This window comes from Schistocerca gregaria, chromosome 2, assembly GCF_023897955.1.
Source record: "Schistocerca gregaria isolate iqSchGreg1 chromosome 2, iqSchGreg1.2, whole genome shotgun sequence".
Taxonomy (NCBI): domain Eukaryota; kingdom Metazoa; phylum Arthropoda; class Insecta; order Orthoptera; family Acrididae; genus Schistocerca; species Schistocerca gregaria.
Window position 1 is genome coordinate 860,291,886 of NC_064921.1, and position 18,928 is coordinate 860,310,813.

Consider the following 18,928-nt stretch of genomic DNA (forward strand, 5'->3'; position numbering starts at 1 on the left):
AGCCTGTAGCTGTCCCGCGTATAGTGCACGCCTGACCTATTCAGGGGCTACCTACATTTCTCCAGCCGATAGCGGAGGTCGCGAAATTTGCACCCCAGATCTCCGCAAAACCGTCTGAGCCTCCGGGTTAAGTCTTGCACTGGGCTCCAAACCAGAGGACGGCGATCGGTTCTGGGAACGACACTGCAGATAGTTAGCTCAGATTCCACCCCGCGAGCGAGGCTTTCCACCTTCAACAACTCAGCCAACCGCCTGTATGAACTGAGGATGACCTCTGCACCCAGACGGCAGGAGTCATTGGTGCCGACTTGAGCAACAATATGCAGTCGGGTGCACCCAGTGTCTTCTATACCGCTGCAGTGCTTCCTCCACATCTCGGATGATACCCACCGGCAAGGAGACAGAGTGAACACTGGCCTTCTTTCCCGACCTTTCAGCTGTTCCCCTAAGGGCCTCCATCACCCACCTAACACTGGAGCTCCCAGTCACTAATAAACCACTTCCCCCCACCCATGTGGCTGCTCGGACCTTTCTGAAGGAGCGGCCCGTGGAAACCACAGGAAACAAAACGTTTCTACAGGTGACGCAAAAATGGCAACACTACAAAGTAAGATAGAAGCAATAGGCGAGCATCAGTGGCAACAAAAAGTTCTTTACGAGCAGAAACTAGCCGAGGACTCAATAGAAGTGACATTACCTCCAAGGTAGCTATACCTCCTCAACATCCAAATGATATTTTACTCGAAGACAAGGTAAGCAGTGCTTTTAAAAATTGACATGTTTCCAAACGGAAGTTTGCGACCTTTGTAATGTTTGTACAATAATTTATTACGTCAACGATCGCTTATATATATTCACATTACCGGTTTCGGAAAAAATTGTCATCCTCAGATGTGGTTACCCCACTAAAAGCTTCACACATACAAACAAATATAGTTAGAACTTTCAACGTGATACAGTCATTTAACATTCCACAGACTGTACCTATCGTCACATGACAAAAGACTTGCCATGAAAAAACAGAGAACGTAGTCGCATGTCAGGTGTGTTGTGAGAACGACGTGTTCTGTAATTTCCACCTATGATGGAATTTTAATATGTTTGATATACAATTGGAACAAGGAGCTATGAGTAAAAATGAAGATCACTCAGACCAATTATCTTTTCTTAATTTGTTTCAATTAACATCTCAAGACTCATTACGCAAATTTGTGCAGGATGCGATTAGGTATTGGAAATACTAAGTTGTGACTTGAGATCATCACTGACAAAGCTAAATATATTGTGAGTCCTCATTTTCTTGGGCGAAAAAGGCATCAGACGTGAGAGCACATTCAAATTCTGCTACCGAGATTTCGAAGGAAGAACACAATGTATAAGTGCATTTTCCTTCGTACGACCACAGTCGTAAATTTCAATCCCAGCAGACGGGTTGAAATGTCTGTTGTGTAGAAAGAAACTAGAGGACGATGCCTCGGCCTAACAACATAGACGATTTTACTTTGCGGGCAAACATTTTTGTTTTATTTTGGTGGCAGCAGTAGCGACCTGTCGTTGCCATGGTAACCATGCCACGCTCAACAGCGGACACTATGGTAATGATTGCTGCAATATCATAGTTGATCCAACTGGATCCATGACATACTTTCACCGAACCAATCATTACATTATTGGGCGCTGATGTGCTCGGCGTTTAGCGCCCGTAAGGTCCAAATACACAAACACATTATCGGATTCAAAAACACCAACTACTTTACTAGAATATTTATACAACGGAATAAGTAATTCTGTATGACATACAGCAACTGCTAACTTTGCCAGCCTCTGTCGTAAAAGAGCATTTTATGGCGTTACCTGAACAAAACGATAGTTGAAACTTCCTGTAGGTTTAAACTGTGTGCCGCACCGAGACTAGAACTCGGGTTCCTTTGCCGTATGCGGGCAAGTGCTCTACTATTCTTTTTTTTAATATCTCATTTTGTTCTATACAGTTCGTTGAATTTGTTCGTGGCGGACGTCCGATGACACCCGTTCAGGTTGCTCGTTGATCCGTTCACTCAGTTTTTTTATTATAGAGGGTAGCTGAACCCTCTGACGGAACACACTGAGCTACCGCGCCGGCGATGAAGGATGATGATGAAGACGACACAAGAACACTCAGTCATGGCGGGGCTGGAGAAAAGTAAGCTGAGCTACAACAATCTGGAAACGTTCCATAGTCTGTGGCTAAGCCATGTGTCCGCAATATCCTTCGTTCAGGAGTGCTAGTTATGCAAGGATCGCAGAAGCACTTCTGTGAGGTTTGGAAGGTAGGAAACGAGAAACTGGCAGAAGTAAAGCTGTGTGGAAGGGGCCTCAGTCGTGCTTGGGTAGCCCAGATGGGCCGGAACGGTAGCTCAGCGTGTTCGGTCAGAGGGCTTAGCGACCCACTGTAATAAAAACGCAGTGAGCGGATCAACGAACAACCTGAATTGGTGTCATCGGAAGTCCGCCACAAACAAATTCAACGAACAATGTAGAACAAAATGAGATCATTTAAAAAGAGATGGTAGAACACTTGCCCGCGAAAGGCAAAGGTCCCCGAGTTCGAGTCTCGGTCCGACACACAGTTTTAAACAGCCTGGAAGTTTCATATCAGCGTACACTCCGCTACAGAGTGAAAATCTAATTCTGAAAACGATAGATGTTTTGCCTCAGGGAGGTACTGAAGAAATCCCAGCTACCGATTTCCTTCGAAGGTCGCAGCTTGAGTAAAACAAGTGAGGAGCATAGAATGAGAGCAGTCTTCCAGAAACAGGGCGATATCTTACGCTTAAAGTATAGCCTCCACTACATTGATGTTGCAGGCTCACAACCACCATCGCATACCTCATGGTCAATCACGGATGCTTCTAAAACCACCTGTTCCACATCAGTTTTACATCACACACGATGTGTGCACGTGCTTCGTGAGAAAGAATTCAATCATATCTTCATCAGTTGTATTAATCAATATGATTCCGCGAATTGCAAGACCTTCTAAAACAAAACTGTCACCTGCCAGTTTTCATAACTTCGTTGTTATTGGAGAAAAATTAAACAGTACGAGACAGCTGTGACAAAATCATACACATCCTCATTAACCCAACACTCGCTCAGATACACCAAGGACCGCAGGATTCGTCGAGAGGAAATATCCCTTGCTTGGCTAAAAATCACAGAAATCCAGGCTTAGTTCTTTCGGTCAAAGCAACGTTTGCCATCATGTCCTAGTTCCCACCGAATTCAGCTCTTGGAAGTCTACTGTACCCATAGACTGATCCCAGAATACCAAAGGGATAGAGTAGCATTTACAACGCATGGACTCAGTCATTTGTTGGATATATTCCAATCTCTGTCTCCCTCTACATTGTGTGTCCTCTGCGTATCCCTCTAGTGCCATGGACGCTATTCTACGATATCGTAACACATATCCTGTCACAGTGTTCCTTCTTGTACTGTGTTTATAACATATTTCTATCCTCGTCTATTCTGTAGAGGTATCGTCACTTTTTATCTATGTACACCTAATTTTCAATATCCACCTGTAGCACCACATCTGTGACGATTCGCTTCTCTTCTTTTCTGGTTTTTCCACAGTCAGTGGACGGCTTCTATGCAATGCTGTACTCCAGACGTACATTCCCAGTAACTTCTTCCTCAAGTTAAGGTATATGTTTGTTACTAGCAGACTTCTTTTAGCGACGAATTCCCTCTTTACCTGCACTAGTCTGCTGCATACTACAAGTTGCTCACTCTTATAAACGTACCCCGCTATAAATACAACAACTGCATATATTGTTCTGGTACAATTTTATGATTAGCGCCATAAAATCGTGGTGGACCGCGTCAATCGTGCTATGCAGTCGTCAATGCATGCGTGCCTGAAGTGCGTAAGTAGTTAAGCAGACACCATAGTGTGAACATTTATAACGCTGATTGAGAATCTATAAAAATACGTATGTGTTCAGTAGAGCTGAAGTCTAACTAGGGAGGCGATTAAATTAGCCGTAATTGTTAAAAATACGGCAATCCGTTGACAAAACGTCATACAGGAGTTGAAATGATTACCATTAGTATTGATAGTGTATGCATATTCCTTGCTACCCTGTTAAAAAAAATTTTGTGCTCAGGATTACACAGTTCAGTACCTCAGTATCTGATACAGAACTACACAGCAGCTCTACACTCTATCACTCCCACGGTGAGTGAGTAGGACAAATGATATCATGGAAGTCGTCCTTTGCTGACACCACCATTGACCTCATCGAACCTAACGCGTAATTCTTCTGGCTAGGAGGCTGGGCAACCTATTATGCCGCCCCAATGACTATAATTTTCTATGAACTACACCGCGCGTTGCTGTATGTACTGATCTACAAAGCAGCCAGCGCTGATACGTTCCTGCATTTTAATGACAAGCTACTATTCAAGGGCCTTTCGTTTACTGGTCTGTCATCCACACCACGCGATTCTTTAAGGTGAAAGCACTCGTAATTCTACAAGTCTCAGCTTTTCCCGATAATTCTGCAGACTCCGTTGTCTGCTTACTGTGCGATCCGACGATTACCTGGCGTCCCAGTCTTATTATCAGTTGTAACTTATCACATGCCCTCTACGTGACAAAAGATTCCATTCCGACAGCAGAGCGCGGGATGTAAAAAAAAAAAAAAAAAAAAAAAAAAAAAAAAAAAAAAAAAAAATTGCAGACAAATTCGAGTATTAGAACTCGCTCTCTGAGGGTCCTTTACAAACTTAATTGCGTATATAGATAGCTGTGGTGGTTTCCATTAATAATTAACATTAATGTCAGCAGTGGGCTCAACATGATCCACGTTAGTTCTTCTATATGTTTTGATGAGTCAATTTGCGAATATAAAACAACGTATATTTCGATTGAATTGACTCAGAAGCTTAAATTTTTTACTCTAGTGTCTTTGTAATATTTTTAACGCATTATTAACTCGAATCTCATATCTCTAGAAATATTTTATTCAGTTTAAAAAGTAATAGGATGTTTCGGGGATGGAAGCATTCTTAGTTGACTTACCTAAACTACAGACATTTTCAGAATGATTATAATCTATTCACGGGATCGTCTTTGTCACCTCAGATGTGTGTGACTATTGTTGAAAGATAGCTGTTAGTACCGAGAAAGATAACGCTTCTCCATTTACATGCCTTAAGTTTCGATAAAGGACAAACGCCATTGTTCAGGAATGAACATTCACTGCTTGGAAACATCATATTATATTAACACAGATGACGGTATATAATGTTAAAAGTGGCTAAATGGAACATTAACACAGTAAAAAGAACAGAAAGCTCCTAATGTCCGATTACAGGATTAGTACCCAGCCTGTGGAACACAGAACATATTTTAATATTTAATAGTGTTAAAGAGCGATGGTATATACATAAAACCAGTATTAGTCGGATGGAAGTCTTCTTGGAAGGGTTTGTGGAAAGAGCATACAACGCGCTACTGTTCGAATTTTATAGCAGTGATCCACTGAGGGGAGTCATTATCAGGTAGATATGACTGTAGACGTCGAACGAATTCCGGGACGTTCTCCTAGGATCCTAACATATCGGTATAACGCTTTCGAAAACGTCGCAGGCCCCTTGGGGAAATAACATGTGGATCTTTGGATAAAAACCGGATGATGTTGTTTCGTGGTAAGAAAGACTCCTCCTATTCTGTAGGACGGTTATAAAATCCCCCTACAGCCAACTAGATTTAGGTTTGTCATGATTTCATTAAACAGTTTTGGCGAATTCTGTGATGGTGTCTTTGAAATAGTACGGCCGATTTCCAATTGCAGCCTCGTCCAGTAAACTGAACGTTAAACAGCAATATTCCTTCTTTCTTTTAGAAGAAAGGAATCGTTGTCTCGTGAAACCGCGTTGGATAAATTTTGAGAACCTGTGTTCGAAGAAGGCAGTGCGACAATTCTGTCGCCGTCATCATATATGTCACGTAGTGATAATAAAAATAAGGTGAAAGAGATTAAGGTGCGTTGAGAGGCTGTAGGAATTTCTCCCTCTCCCAACACGCGACTGAAATAGGACAAAAAAATGGCTAATATTGGCACCAAGTACCCTCCGCCATGCACCTTACAGCAGTTTGCGTAATGTATGAGTAAATATAGATATTGCTACAGTACTTGAACATGCACTTACGCGGAAAATTATTGCTAATCTTATAATAATGGACAGAAGCTATATGATGAAACAACAATGAGATAGTCGCTTTCCTAGGAAACGACAGCTCAACAAAGCTGCAGAGGGTATATAAAGAAACACGCTGCGACCACATTCAGTACAGTTCAGCAGAGGGGAGGTCAGCATGGTCGCCTCCCCGTCTCGCCGCCTCCCCGTCTCGCCGCCTCCCCGTATCGCCGCCTCCCCGTCTCGCCGCCTCCACGTATCCCCGCCTCCACGTATCGCCGCCTCCACGCATCGCCACCTCTACTTATCGCCGCTTCCACGTATCGCCGCCTCCACGTATCGCCGCCTCCACGTATCGCCGCCTCCCCGTATCGCCGCCTCCACGTCTTGCCGCCTCCACGTCTCGCCGCCTCCCCGCCTCACCGCCTCCCCGTCTCGCCGCCTCCCCGTCTCGCCGCCTCCCCGTCTCGCCGCCTCCCCGTCTCGCCGCCTCCCCGTCTCGCCGCCTCCACGTCTCGCCGCCTCCACGTATCGCCGCCTCCCCGTATCGCCGCCTCCACGTCTCACCGCCTCCACGTCTCGCCGCCTCCCCGCCTCCCCGCCTCACCGCCTCCCCGTCTCGCCGCCTCCCCGTCTCGCCGCCTCCCCGTCTCGCCGCCTCCACGTATCGCCGCCTCCCCGTATCGCCGCCTCCACGTCTCGCCGCCTCCACGTCTCGCCGCCTCCCCGCCTCACCGCCTCGCCGCCTCACCGCCTCGCCGCCTCCACGTCTCGCCGCCTCCCCGTCACGCCGCCTCCCCGTCTCGCCGCCTCCCCGTCACGCCGCCTCCACGTCTCGCCGCCTCCCCGTCTCGCCGCCTCCACGTAAAGCCGCCTCCATGTATCGCCGCCTCCCCGTATTGCCGCCTCCACGTCTCGCCGCCTCCACGTCTCGCCGCCTCCACGTCTCGCCGCTTCGCCGCCTCCCCGTCACGCCGCCTCCCCGTCTCGCCGCCTCCCCGTCTCGCCGCCTCCCCGTCTCGCCGCCTCCCCGTCTCGCCGCCTCCACGTATCGCCGCCTCCACGTATCGCCGCCTCCACGTATCGCCGCCTCCACGTATCGCCGCCTCCACGTATCGCCGCCTCCACGTATCGCCGCCTCCACGTATCGCCGCTTCCCCGTCTCGTCGCTTCTCCGTCTCGTCGCATCAACTTCCCTGCAGTGCACCGAGCTACAGAGTCCTCAGTTCCAATCAAGGTTTTTGGGAGGTTTTCCTTGATTGTAAGGCGAATGCCGGAACTGTTTACCTCCTCCCATCGATACAGAGATGTAATTCATGTAAATAATAAATTGAGAAATAAATGCTATAAGCGTACTTTGCCTTGTCTTTAATGAATTTTTATGTAAAGGAACTGAATAATAAATGACAGTGTATAGCTGACTGTTGCTCTGAAGCAGAAAGTTTAGTCTGTTCACATAAACCTAATGGTTTTCAATGGGGTAGGGGAAAAGATAGAAATATAACACAGAAACGAAGAGAGAACAAACATTTGCTCACAGAGCACAGAAAAATGTAGTCCTATGTGTTTTCTTTTACATGTAAATGAAAGAGAACTGATGTTTAACTTAGGTGCATGCAAACATTCAGTGTTAATACGTGAAATATACAACGCTAGTTGTATCTCTATCGTTTCACTGCGTAGTGCTCCACGTACACATTAGTTATTAGGTGGACACATTACTGTAGACATTATCAGTTATTCAGCTGTTCAGCATTCGTTAGTCGCAAGCAATATCTCTGGATTAGGGAATCTGTGGCAGGCTGGCTGATTGCGTTCACGATTTATTGCACCTGAAAGATATATGCGTTGCTTTTAGCGTCCACTGTGGTTCTTTATATTTACCAAAAGGCTTAACAACTTATCAGCTAAGCAATATAATCTATGCTGGAACAGTAAGTAGAAAATACCACCAAGATATAACATCGCGGTTAACTGATTAGTGATAGTGATCTGGTAAACTACGTTCGATCCATATCAGTATGCTGTTGATGAAAGTCTGTGCAACTTATATTCAAATGTAGCTTATTTTTTAACGGTAGCAGTAAGAGGAGTCCAAAAATATTGTTAAATGTTGCTCGTTTTAGCTTTTCATTACCTTTGTGAAGATCACGAGATATAATGAGGTACAGGAAGATGTGAAGGATGTTTATTGAGCAGATACTGTGTACAGTGCGAAGAAGGATATTTACTGAGCAGATATTATGTGCAGTGTGAAGACGGCAAACGTATGTTGTACTGTAGTCGTAAAATGGCATTTTAGTAGTCCATATTTCGATCAAATAAGTTATCAACTTTTCAGTGTGCTGCTATGAAGCATTCAGAATGTTGTCCTTCAGTAATAGGGTGTAACACAGCATTTCATTAAGCCCTCATTAAAGAAATTGTTTTTATACTCACATAGTTAGTAGGCTTTCCCACTATATTAAGCCTGAGATTAAGTTGAATCGCAGTACAACTCTGAAAGAGAAAATTACCTAAATTTAAGGGATCGTTATGGACAGAACACATGTAACAGAAATTGATGTGAAACACTGGAATTGTTCTCAAACGCACAAACTGATGCTATGATAAGACTGGTGTAACATAGTGACGCATATTTTCATTAAAAAAGTCAATACATTACGTTGAATTTTGTACAGATCGCTTGCTTATCTTTAGGATTTGCGAAAGCAAATTATCGAGTGTCTACTGTTTTATGTACTTAAGCATATGAGCTAGTCCATGACAGTAAAGACGAAGAGTTTAATTTTTGTTATGGTTTGATTCTCGCGCAGATAAAAAAGTGGTTTCTACAAAGGAAGACCAGACAGCGGGCTGTGCTATGTTACAGGACAGGAAACAATCCTGGCTGTCAAAACTTTCGTGCCTGCTGACAAGATTTTTCAATACTGTAAGTACCAAAGAATTTGAGGCGAACCCACTGCTCGTTACAGAATTCGTAATCCAGAGGAAGTATTTTTAAGATTCTGATAATCCGTAAACGAATGAGTGCAAATATTTTGTAGTTATCATAAATATAACTTAATTTGCAAGGACCTTAGAACATCCGCATTTGTTAATTGAGCTTTTGATTTGTTGCATCGTGTTCATTGGGTCAGGAAAGTAAAATATTTTGTATTCGTAAAAACAACGTGAAGCTATGTTCAGGAGTTAACTTATGAAATCCGTCAACTATATTTAGAATACGTTATTTTATTGTCGAATTAACATTTCGTGTCACAGCTTCATAGTTGACAAAGGATCATCATTGCGGGATCAACCTTTAATATTGTAGTGATTAAGCCGTTCCACTGAACTATGCGGATATTTAGAATACGTTATTTTATTGTCGAATTAACATTTCGTGTCACAGCTTCATAGTTGACAAAGGATCATCATTGCGGGATCAACCTTTAATATTGTAGTGATTAAGCCGCTCCACTGAACTATGCGGATCAGTATCGGATCTATTACAATATTAGTTTCCACAAAGAGAGATTCAGTGACAGCGATACTCTGCAAGCAAAGGTATACTACATGGTGGAGATCACCTTAAACATATTTTCGCCCGCAGATAGAGCGTGGGAAAAATTACTGTAAACCTCCAAATGTACTCTGTTCTCTCTCTTTTTTCTCTTGATCCTTGAGCGATACATATGCAGAAGACAGTAGAGTTACTTCCTAAGAATTCTCGAAAACTGATTCTCTAGACATATTCAGTGAAGTTTCAAAACAACAATGTCTCCTTGGCGCCAAAAATCACGATTCAGTTTCACAAAATAGGTCCCATCTCCGTGTGACCTACAATGCCCCATTTACGATAGAGCTTTGACTTTCTTCGATTTTCTCAGTTAGACAAGCTTTATGAGGGCTTCACACACTGATGTACGACTGCAGAATAACTTGCATTAAGGGGACACGCCCCTGAACTGGCTGCATTTTTAGCATTATCTTCACCCTCATAATGCAGCTGATCTATAAATGAGAGATAGCTGAAAACTCTGAAGTACAATTAGGTCTTTAGTCAAAGCATTTCCCAAAAAATCATTGAGATATTTATTATACTTTGGTACTGACAACAATATTTATAATAGTATAAAACACAGACCACTACCTCACTGCGGTACCATTTTCTTTGGAACCACTGACTGACTGGAAAAAGAGTCGGAGTAAAGACAACATTCACATAAATGTTTTATGCCTCCAGTTTCCTTCCGTAACGCTGACCTGTGAAAAAGACAAGTCATTCATATTACTACAACAAAGATACTTAAAAATATACCTCAAATATCACCGACATCATCATCATGTTATAAATTTTTCAGGAAATAGTAGGCAAGGGAGGTGGCGGGGTCATTCTAAATATCTGTACCAATTTTTGTGAGTTTAACTTAGGTCATTTAGGAGAAAAGTGTACCTGAATGCTGAAAATTCAAGTTTTCGGTAAATCGCAAAAGAAGTTTTACAGATTTGTTAACTTACCACTATGCTCGTTTAGAACATTCCATCTGTATACTCCAGTTGTCCTCCTGTTTCCTTATCCTCCATACTCTTTCTCTTCATTCTTTTCTTTATCCTTGATTCCTTGGTAGCAGCTTCTGCACCTGTCTCTACTTCGATTACCGGCCGCTTATCAATAGCAATTATAGCTGATGTCATATTCCTTTCCGTCTGGATGTTTAATTTCTTCGTAACATTGAACCTTGAAATTGAAAAATTATTGAATGTTGTTATTGCATCCACGACACCAATCTTCAGCACTGTCAGCCCAACTAATACAGTTTTGGATATTCTCTCCCATATATAGCTGTTGAAGCTTTCATTTGCATTCTGAGAGAGATCATGGATACATTTCATAAGTAGATTTTTATTTGCCAGATCCCTATATTAGACCTAACTAACTGCCTCCATTATAGCAAGTGGTAAGACCTGCTTGTGGGTAGCATTGCTCTGCCAGTAATTACACCACGAATCTTCACCTTTTGGACACATAGCATGCTGTGGGGTTTCGTCTGTTGACACTCTGTGAAACCATGTTGCCCAGACAACTCGTCTCATGTTCTCCAAATCTCCTACATTTCTCCTTATTGCTAGTATATAATATTGAGTCAAAGAATCAGTTTCACTTTTGTAAGACGACCTGGACCACCTATGTGTTTTCCGTCAGACAGTTTTCTTCCACTGAAGTCTTTACATAATTTTCCTAGCCGAGCTCCCATTGTTTTTGTACATGCCCAACACATTCAAGCTTTTCTATCAGAGTGTCCCCATTTGGTCTGTCATTAACAACAGTAATGTGTCCTTTACAACCTCCATCTCAAAGGTAGCCTACATACCTCACACTACAACTGATCTCTGATCTTCTAAAAATGTTTAGAACTCCTTTCGTTTCCATGTTTCCACTTGGCCGTTAAATTTTTTTACCCAAATATAGGTTCCAATAAATTTACTTGAACAACCCTGACAGTGGTTTGTTAGACATTCATAATATAGTATCTTACCAGTTTCAATAAAAGTGGCAGTTACTGCCCCATTCGGAGAAGTATGACCTCTCTTCTGCCAAGATCCATCAAATGCTGCCACAATGTCTGTATTCTCAGACAAGATTCCTGTTTCTTCTGCTGCTCTTTTCATTGAATGTTCACTTACACCACAATAAGTATTATGTATTAATTTATAGTATCTGTCGAACTTCAGTGGAGGCAGAGGTAAATCCGTCACTGCACAAAAAGTCTGGGCAGCTCTCCTTCCCCTTCCAATACATCGCATTGCGTAAGCAAGCTGAACATTTACAATGTAATGTCGACTATCAGTTACTGGCGGTGTCATAGTATCACTGTGCATCTTCACACGAGTTACAGGCACTCACTAACCGACTTTAAAGACCCTTCCTTGCTGAAATGTACTCAGAATCGTCAATACTATCTTCACAATCGCAGTACTTACATTTCACAGCACTCTTCAGAAGTGTTGACACCATATTTAGGTTCAGAATAACATTTCCGTCGTTATTTCTGCTCACAATACTACTAGGCTTGTTCTCATTACGTTCAGAAAGTGAAAGTTTACCTCTAGAAGCACTGCCTGTAGACTCAGTTTCCACAGGCGACTTTTGAAGCAACTGATGTGTATTATTCGGTTGTGTTTGGAACTGGGTGACGCGAAGCTTTCGTCTGGGACTAAATTTCTTTACTCTCGGCGTTTGTAGCACAGGAAATACACACACAGAAAGGAAACAATACACAATAACTACAAAACCACACGGTTGTGAATTTCCGAAATCATATATTCTCAGTCTTCTAGACATGGCTGTGCTTTGGTTCTGGGAGTCAATACCTTCTAGCATACACCTGTGTTAACGATCCGTAACTAATGACCGAAAAATCGGAAGAACAAAATAATGCATTACGTATTCTGACGCACTTTAAACTGACAGATGGGCGTAGCCCTGTGCAACATTACGTTCAATCTCAATTTTAGAACGAACGGAAAATGATAATGCCCATAAACTATACATTTTTGAAATCAGCATGAAATATTCTTTTCTACAGAGCAAGAAATTTTTGTTATTTTCTCGAGCATATCCCCTTAAACGCTTTTGTGTGACTTTCTGACCATGTGAACGTCCTCTCCCGAATTTTAATAGTCAGCCACTCAATAATGAACAACTCCTCTCTTGACCGTCTGCCACTGAAGTTTGGTAAGCAACTACGTAACATTCTGGGGTCGACTAAATGATCCTGTAACAAACGCGCAGTTCCTCTTTAGAACTTGTCTGTCTCTTCTATGCATCCAGCCTAGTAACGGTCTAGAACGCGGTCGTCGAAATCAATCAAGTATTCGTGCAGCCCGCTGTTTTCGGCCGTATTTTATGGCAATATGCTTGTGGAAACTAATAGCACCATCCAGAAACGTCAACTAACATTAAGACCTTCTTAAAACTGTATGTTTTTCGCTCAGTAACAAACAAACAACATACAGAAACAGTAAAATTTTAAGAAGTGCTTAATTTGGCCGTGAGCTAAGTAAAGTCTGCCACTTACATCAGGCGCAAAGTGTTATGTACCGAGGTCACTGCAGAGTTAAAAGAAATGAGAGGGGAAAGATTTTATTGCTTTTCTTCCAATGCTGACAACATACAAACGTGCGCAAGTAGCAACGACTAGCTGCTCCGGCATACACTGAACAGTCAAAGAAACTGGTACACCATTCTAATATCGTGTAGGACCCCGGCGGGCCCGCAGATGTGCCGCAACACGACATGACATGGACTTGACTAATTTTAAAAGAGACTCTCCACACAGACAACAAGTTTCCAGTCATCAACAGTCCAATATCGGTGTTGACGGGCCCAGGCAAGGCGTAAAGGTGTGTCGTGCAGTCATGACTATGTGATCTAAAGTATCCGGACACTTAGTTAATTAGTTGCGTGTCCCATTGATCAATTGCATGGTACTGTAGCCGTTATGATGTGGAACCTGTCAAGTGCACAAGAAATGCACATGTGAAACAAGATTTCTTGAAATATAGATATATAATAAGTAATAATATTTCTATTATTTACCCCATTCCCTTAAATAGCACTATATTTATAGATTTATTTATTCCTATTCAAGAATTCATCTTTGGTATACAAGGAGTTGTCAACAAGATATGATTTCAATTTATTTTTGAAGATATTACTACTGTCTGTCAGAGATTTTATTTCATCTGGTAATTTGTCAAAAAATTTTATAGCAGCATGTTTTACGCCATTCTGTGCCAAAGATAGATTCAGTAAAGGATAGTATAAGTCTTTCTTTTTTCTTTTTCTGGTGTTATAATCATGAAATTCACTGTTGTTTTAAACTCGTCCAAGTTGTTGAGTACAAATTTCATTAGTGAGTAAATGTACTGTGAGGCTGTTTTAAGAATTCACAATCTTTTAAAAAGATGCCTACAAGATGTGCAACTATGAACCCCTTTCTTTTGAGCAGTGAATACTTTTTGTCTAAATGTTGAGTTACCCCAAACTATTATTCCCTATGACATCGGAGAGTGAAAGTATGCAAAATATGTTAGCTTACTAATTTCTATATCCTTAAAATTGACAATATTCTAATTTCAAAAGTTGCCGAACCTTGTCGCTTTAGAAGATCCAAAATACAAATTTTCCAATTAAGATTGTCATCTATATGTATACCCAAAAACTTAGTATGCACTACCATGTCTACTGAATTCTGTTGATGTCTTATATTTATTGAAGGAACTGCACTTTTTGCAGCAGATGGTTGGATGTACTATGTTTTTTCAAAGTTTAGAGGAAGCCCATTTGCAGAAAACCAATTAATGACTTATCAAGACACCTCATTTGTACCATATTCAATTGGAGTTTCTTTTACCAGATTAATAACGATGCTTGTATCATCAGCAAACAGTGTCGGTTTAGCTTCCTCTTTCAGATAGGAAGGTAGGTCGTTTTCATATATCAACAACAGAAGGGGACCCATGATTGAACCTTGTGGAACACCCAATGTAGTTTCACTGCAGTTAGGTAAAGTGGCAAACTTATTTAGATCACTTGAGCCATATAAGGAAACATTTTGCTTCCTGTTCTGTATGTATGACTTAAACCACTCCTATGTTATTCCATTTATACCATAGAACTGTAAAATCTGTAACATACTGTAATGGTTCCTAAGATCAAATGCTTTGAACAAGTCACAGAAAATTCCTATTGGTGAAATTTTACTATTTAAAGACTATTATGTGGACAGTGAAATTGTATATTGCTGTCTCAATGGAACAGCATTTTTGAAATCCGAACTGTGATAAACCATGTATCCCATTACTGTTGAGATGGCTAAACGCTCTTGAGTACATTATTTTCTCGAAGATTTTTGAAAATGCTGTAAATGAGGATACTGGCAGTTAATTATTGAAATCTGTGGTGTCCCCATTTTTGTAGAGTAGCCTGACAATGTCATATTTTGACCTGTCTGGGAAAATGCCTTGAGTTCATGACGCATTACATATGTGACTCAAAACATCACCTGTAATTGCTCCACATTGTTTTAATATCTTATTAGAGATGTCATCTACTCCAACAGAACAATTATTTTTCAAGGATTTAATAATTTCACTTATTTCACAAGAGGTTGTTAGGTGAAATTTAATCTGACTAATTTTTTTCAAAACGGACTCTTCCATGTACTGTCTGGCTTCTTCTTTTGCATTGTTCTCACCGATTTCTTCTCCTACACTTAAGAAATGGTTGTTAAATATATTAGCTACTTTTGTACTGTTGGTTAGGTTAGTCCCTTTCTCCTTGATAGAAATACTACCTACCCCAATGGTTAGTTTTCCTGTCTCCCTTCTATCAACATTACATAATGATTTGAATTTATTGCCAGAGTTGTCAATTTCTTCTGTAACATACGTATTTGTTGATTTTTCTCAGTATGTTACAATAATTTTTATAGTATAAAACTACTTCTGCACTTTTACTAGTTCTTGCTGTCTCATAAAGTTTTCTTTTTCTTTCTGAAGACACTATAATACCTGTAGTAATCCAAGGTTTCTTTGAAAAGTGTGTGGTGTTACATTTAGTAATTTTCTTTGGGAAACAATGTTGAAAAAGGGATATAAATTTATCAAGAAGTATGTTGCGTTTATCATTAGCATTTGACTCATTATACACATCTCCCCTATTAACATTTCTTAAGCTTTCTTTGAAGTGCTTTATAGATACCGGGTTGAGCGACCATACACTTTACTTAATGGTTTCCGAACTGTACATTCTGTTAGGTTTTGTAAGTTAAACATTTGTGCATCATGGTCTGACAACCCATTTACCTCAGGGAGAGCATGTGTTTGTTTTACACTCTATCTCTGTACAAATACATTACCTATTAGTGTGCTACTGTCTTGAGCTATACGTGTAGGGAAATTCATCACTGATTCTAAGTAATATGTTGTTAATAACACTTCTAGTTTACTTTTCCTCTCAGAATTATTTAGAAAGTTTACATTGAAATCACCACAGATTAATAACTTCTTCTTTTTGTCTGAGAGACAGCACAAAAGGGGGTCAAACTTTTTTATGAATTGCTCCCAGTCTCCTAATGGCCACCTGTACACTGTTGCTAATATCAATACTATATTATCTGGCTGAAGTTCAAATGCACAAACCTTAAAGTGCTGATCAACACAAAATTTGCTTACATCTACAGTTTTGCATTTATATCCTTGTTTCATGAAAATGGCAACTCCTTTGTTCATCGAAGATTTACAAGTGTAAGATACTAAATTATACCCACTTATACTGTCACTATCCATGCCCAAACGTACATGCTGATCAGACAGAGTATATCAATCTTATTCTTATTTTTGAGATCATCTAAACACATTAATAGCTGATCTACTTTATTTTTTATTCCCCTGATATTTTGATCAGGTAAGTTGACACTAACCTCATCTTTACCCCAATTTACTGTACATAAAGTTTCCTCTATTCTATTTATCTTGATTGTTGTCTGTCTGGACTTTGGCTTTAATCCAAAAAAATCTGTCTGCCTGGATCCATTAACTACAGGGAACACCCGTTGTGTGACTTTGGAGCCCCTTACAGTTTCTGCTAATAGAGAAGCTAACTTATTTTTCCCCACCCTGTTCAGGTGCAGACCATGTGTAGTGTATCCCCACCTACCAATAGCATTTACTGGAACATCACTTATGTGAGATTTTGTCGGTGCCTGGAGCATCCGGTTCAGCTCAGTGTTAACATGCCTTACAGCAGTGTTTACCCAGTGCTGATCACGGCACTGAAAAACCTCCACATACCCCACATATGTGTGCTCAGTTTCTGCTCCTATTTTATCCAGGTCACTTCTAATACTGTATCTTGGATTCATAGCCAATTATAATTACCTGATCTTCCTTCCCAAAATCCCTGCATAGCTGACTTACGTTTTCTGTCATCTGGCTAATGCTAGCACGTGGTTTCACAAAACTTGTGATCTGGTACCATGCACCTAATTTCTCCTGAAGCTGCTGGCCCACACCCCTCCCATGACTGCTGCGTATATGCAGAATTCTTCTTTTCCTGTTCTGGTTTGACCCCGATCTGTCTTTTTTCTTTAAGCTAATATTCTGCTTCAACCTACTTTCAACTACATCTGGATGAGGCCCTTCCTCCACTTCAGATAGCAAGACAAACTGATTTACTAATTGAATTTCTGGAGTTTTTTCAAGTGTTTCCCTGCTTCGCCCTTTGCCTTCTACCTTTTCCTAGTTCCCAGTCTCTTTCTCCTCCCCTAACCTACATAATTCGGAGTTCGCGTTTTCAAATTCAGCCTTAAGCGCACAATTTTTTGCCTCCTTTTCAACTTTCTACATAACCTACACTGCCATGGAATGTATGAAAATTATTTACAAGTTCATATCGCCCTCCATCGGTAGTGCTGGAATTAAATATGCTACTGTCCCACCCTTACACTTGATGAAAGATTTGACTCTCGCAGGCATACGTTCAGTCAGGTGCTGGAAGGTTTCTTGGGGAATGGCAGTCCATTCTTTACGGTGTGTTGCCTTGAGGAGAGGTATCGATGTCGGTCGGTGAGGCCTCACACGAAATCGGCGTTCCAAAACATCTCACAGGTGTTCTATAGGATTCAGGTCAGGACTCTGTGCAGGCCAGTCCATTACAGGGATGTTATTGTCGTGTAATCACTCCGCCACGGGCCGTTCATTATGAACAGGTGCTCGATCGTGTTGAAAGATGCAATCACCATCCCGAAATGCTCCTCAGCCGTGTGAAGCAAGAAGGTGCTTAAAACATCAATGCAGGCCTGTGATAGTGCGAGGCAAAACAACAATGGGTGCAAGGCCCCCCCTCCCCCCCCACCCCCAAAGGAAAACACGGCCACTCCATAACACCACTGCCTCCGAATTTTAATTTTGGCACTACACACCCTCGCAGATGAAGTTGACCAGGCATTCAAAAATGGTTCAAATGGCTCTGAGCACTATGGGACTTAACAGCTGTGGTCATCAGTCCCCTAGAACTTAGAACTACTTAAACCTAACTAACCTAAGGACATCACACACATCCATGCCCGAGGCAGGATTCGAACTTGCGACCGTAGCAGTCGCACGGTTCCGGACTACGCGCCTAGAACCGCGAGACCACCGCGGCCGGCTGACCAGGCATTCGCCATACCCACATCCTGCCATCGAATCGCTACATTGTGTACCGTGATTCGTCACTCCACAAACCTTTTCCTACTGTCCAATCGACCACTGTTTACGTTCTTTACACCAAGCGAGGCGTCGTTTGGAATTTACCGCCGTGATGTGTGGCATATGAACACCCACTCGAACATGAAATCCAAGTATTCTCACCTCCCAACTAACTGTCGTAGTACTTGCGGTGGATCCTGATGCAGTTTGGTATTCCTGTGTGATGGGCAGATGTCAGCCTATTACATATTACGACCCTTTCAACTGTCTGCGGTCTCTGTCTGTCAACAGACGAAGTCGACCTGCACGCCTTTGTGCTGTACGTATCCCTTCACGTTTTAACTTCACTATTACCCAGGAAACAGTGAACCTAGGGATGTTTAGGAGTTTGGAAAATCTCGGGTACAGACGTATGACACAAGTTACACCCAGTCACCTGATCACGTTCGAAGTCCGTGACTTCCGTGAAGCTCCCTATTCTGTACTCTCACGAAGTCTA

The 18,928-nt window shown here is 41.8% G+C and overlaps 2 protein-coding genes across 2 annotated transcripts in view; both read left to right on the forward strand.

Moving 5' to 3' along the window:
* The first annotated feature begins 6,367 nt into the window (after positions 1-6,367).
* On the forward strand, positions 6,368-7,057 carry LOC126336016 (uncharacterized). Its single transcript, XM_049999494.1, has one exon. It carries the CDS (start codon positions 6,368-6,370, stop codon positions 7,055-7,057), a length of 690 nt encoding a protein of 229 aa, XP_049855451.1.
* Positions 7,058-7,067: 10 nt separating this feature from the next.
* The window catches only part of LOC126336017 (serine/arginine repetitive matrix protein 1-like), a 37,001-nt gene continuing 25,140 nt past the window's right edge, over positions 7,068-18,928 (forward strand). The window contains exon 1 of the mRNA XM_049999495.1: positions 7,068-7,426. Coding sequence (XP_049855452.1) covers positions 7,068-7,426 — 359 coding nt within the window. The remainder of the gene's footprint in view (positions 7,427-18,928) is intronic.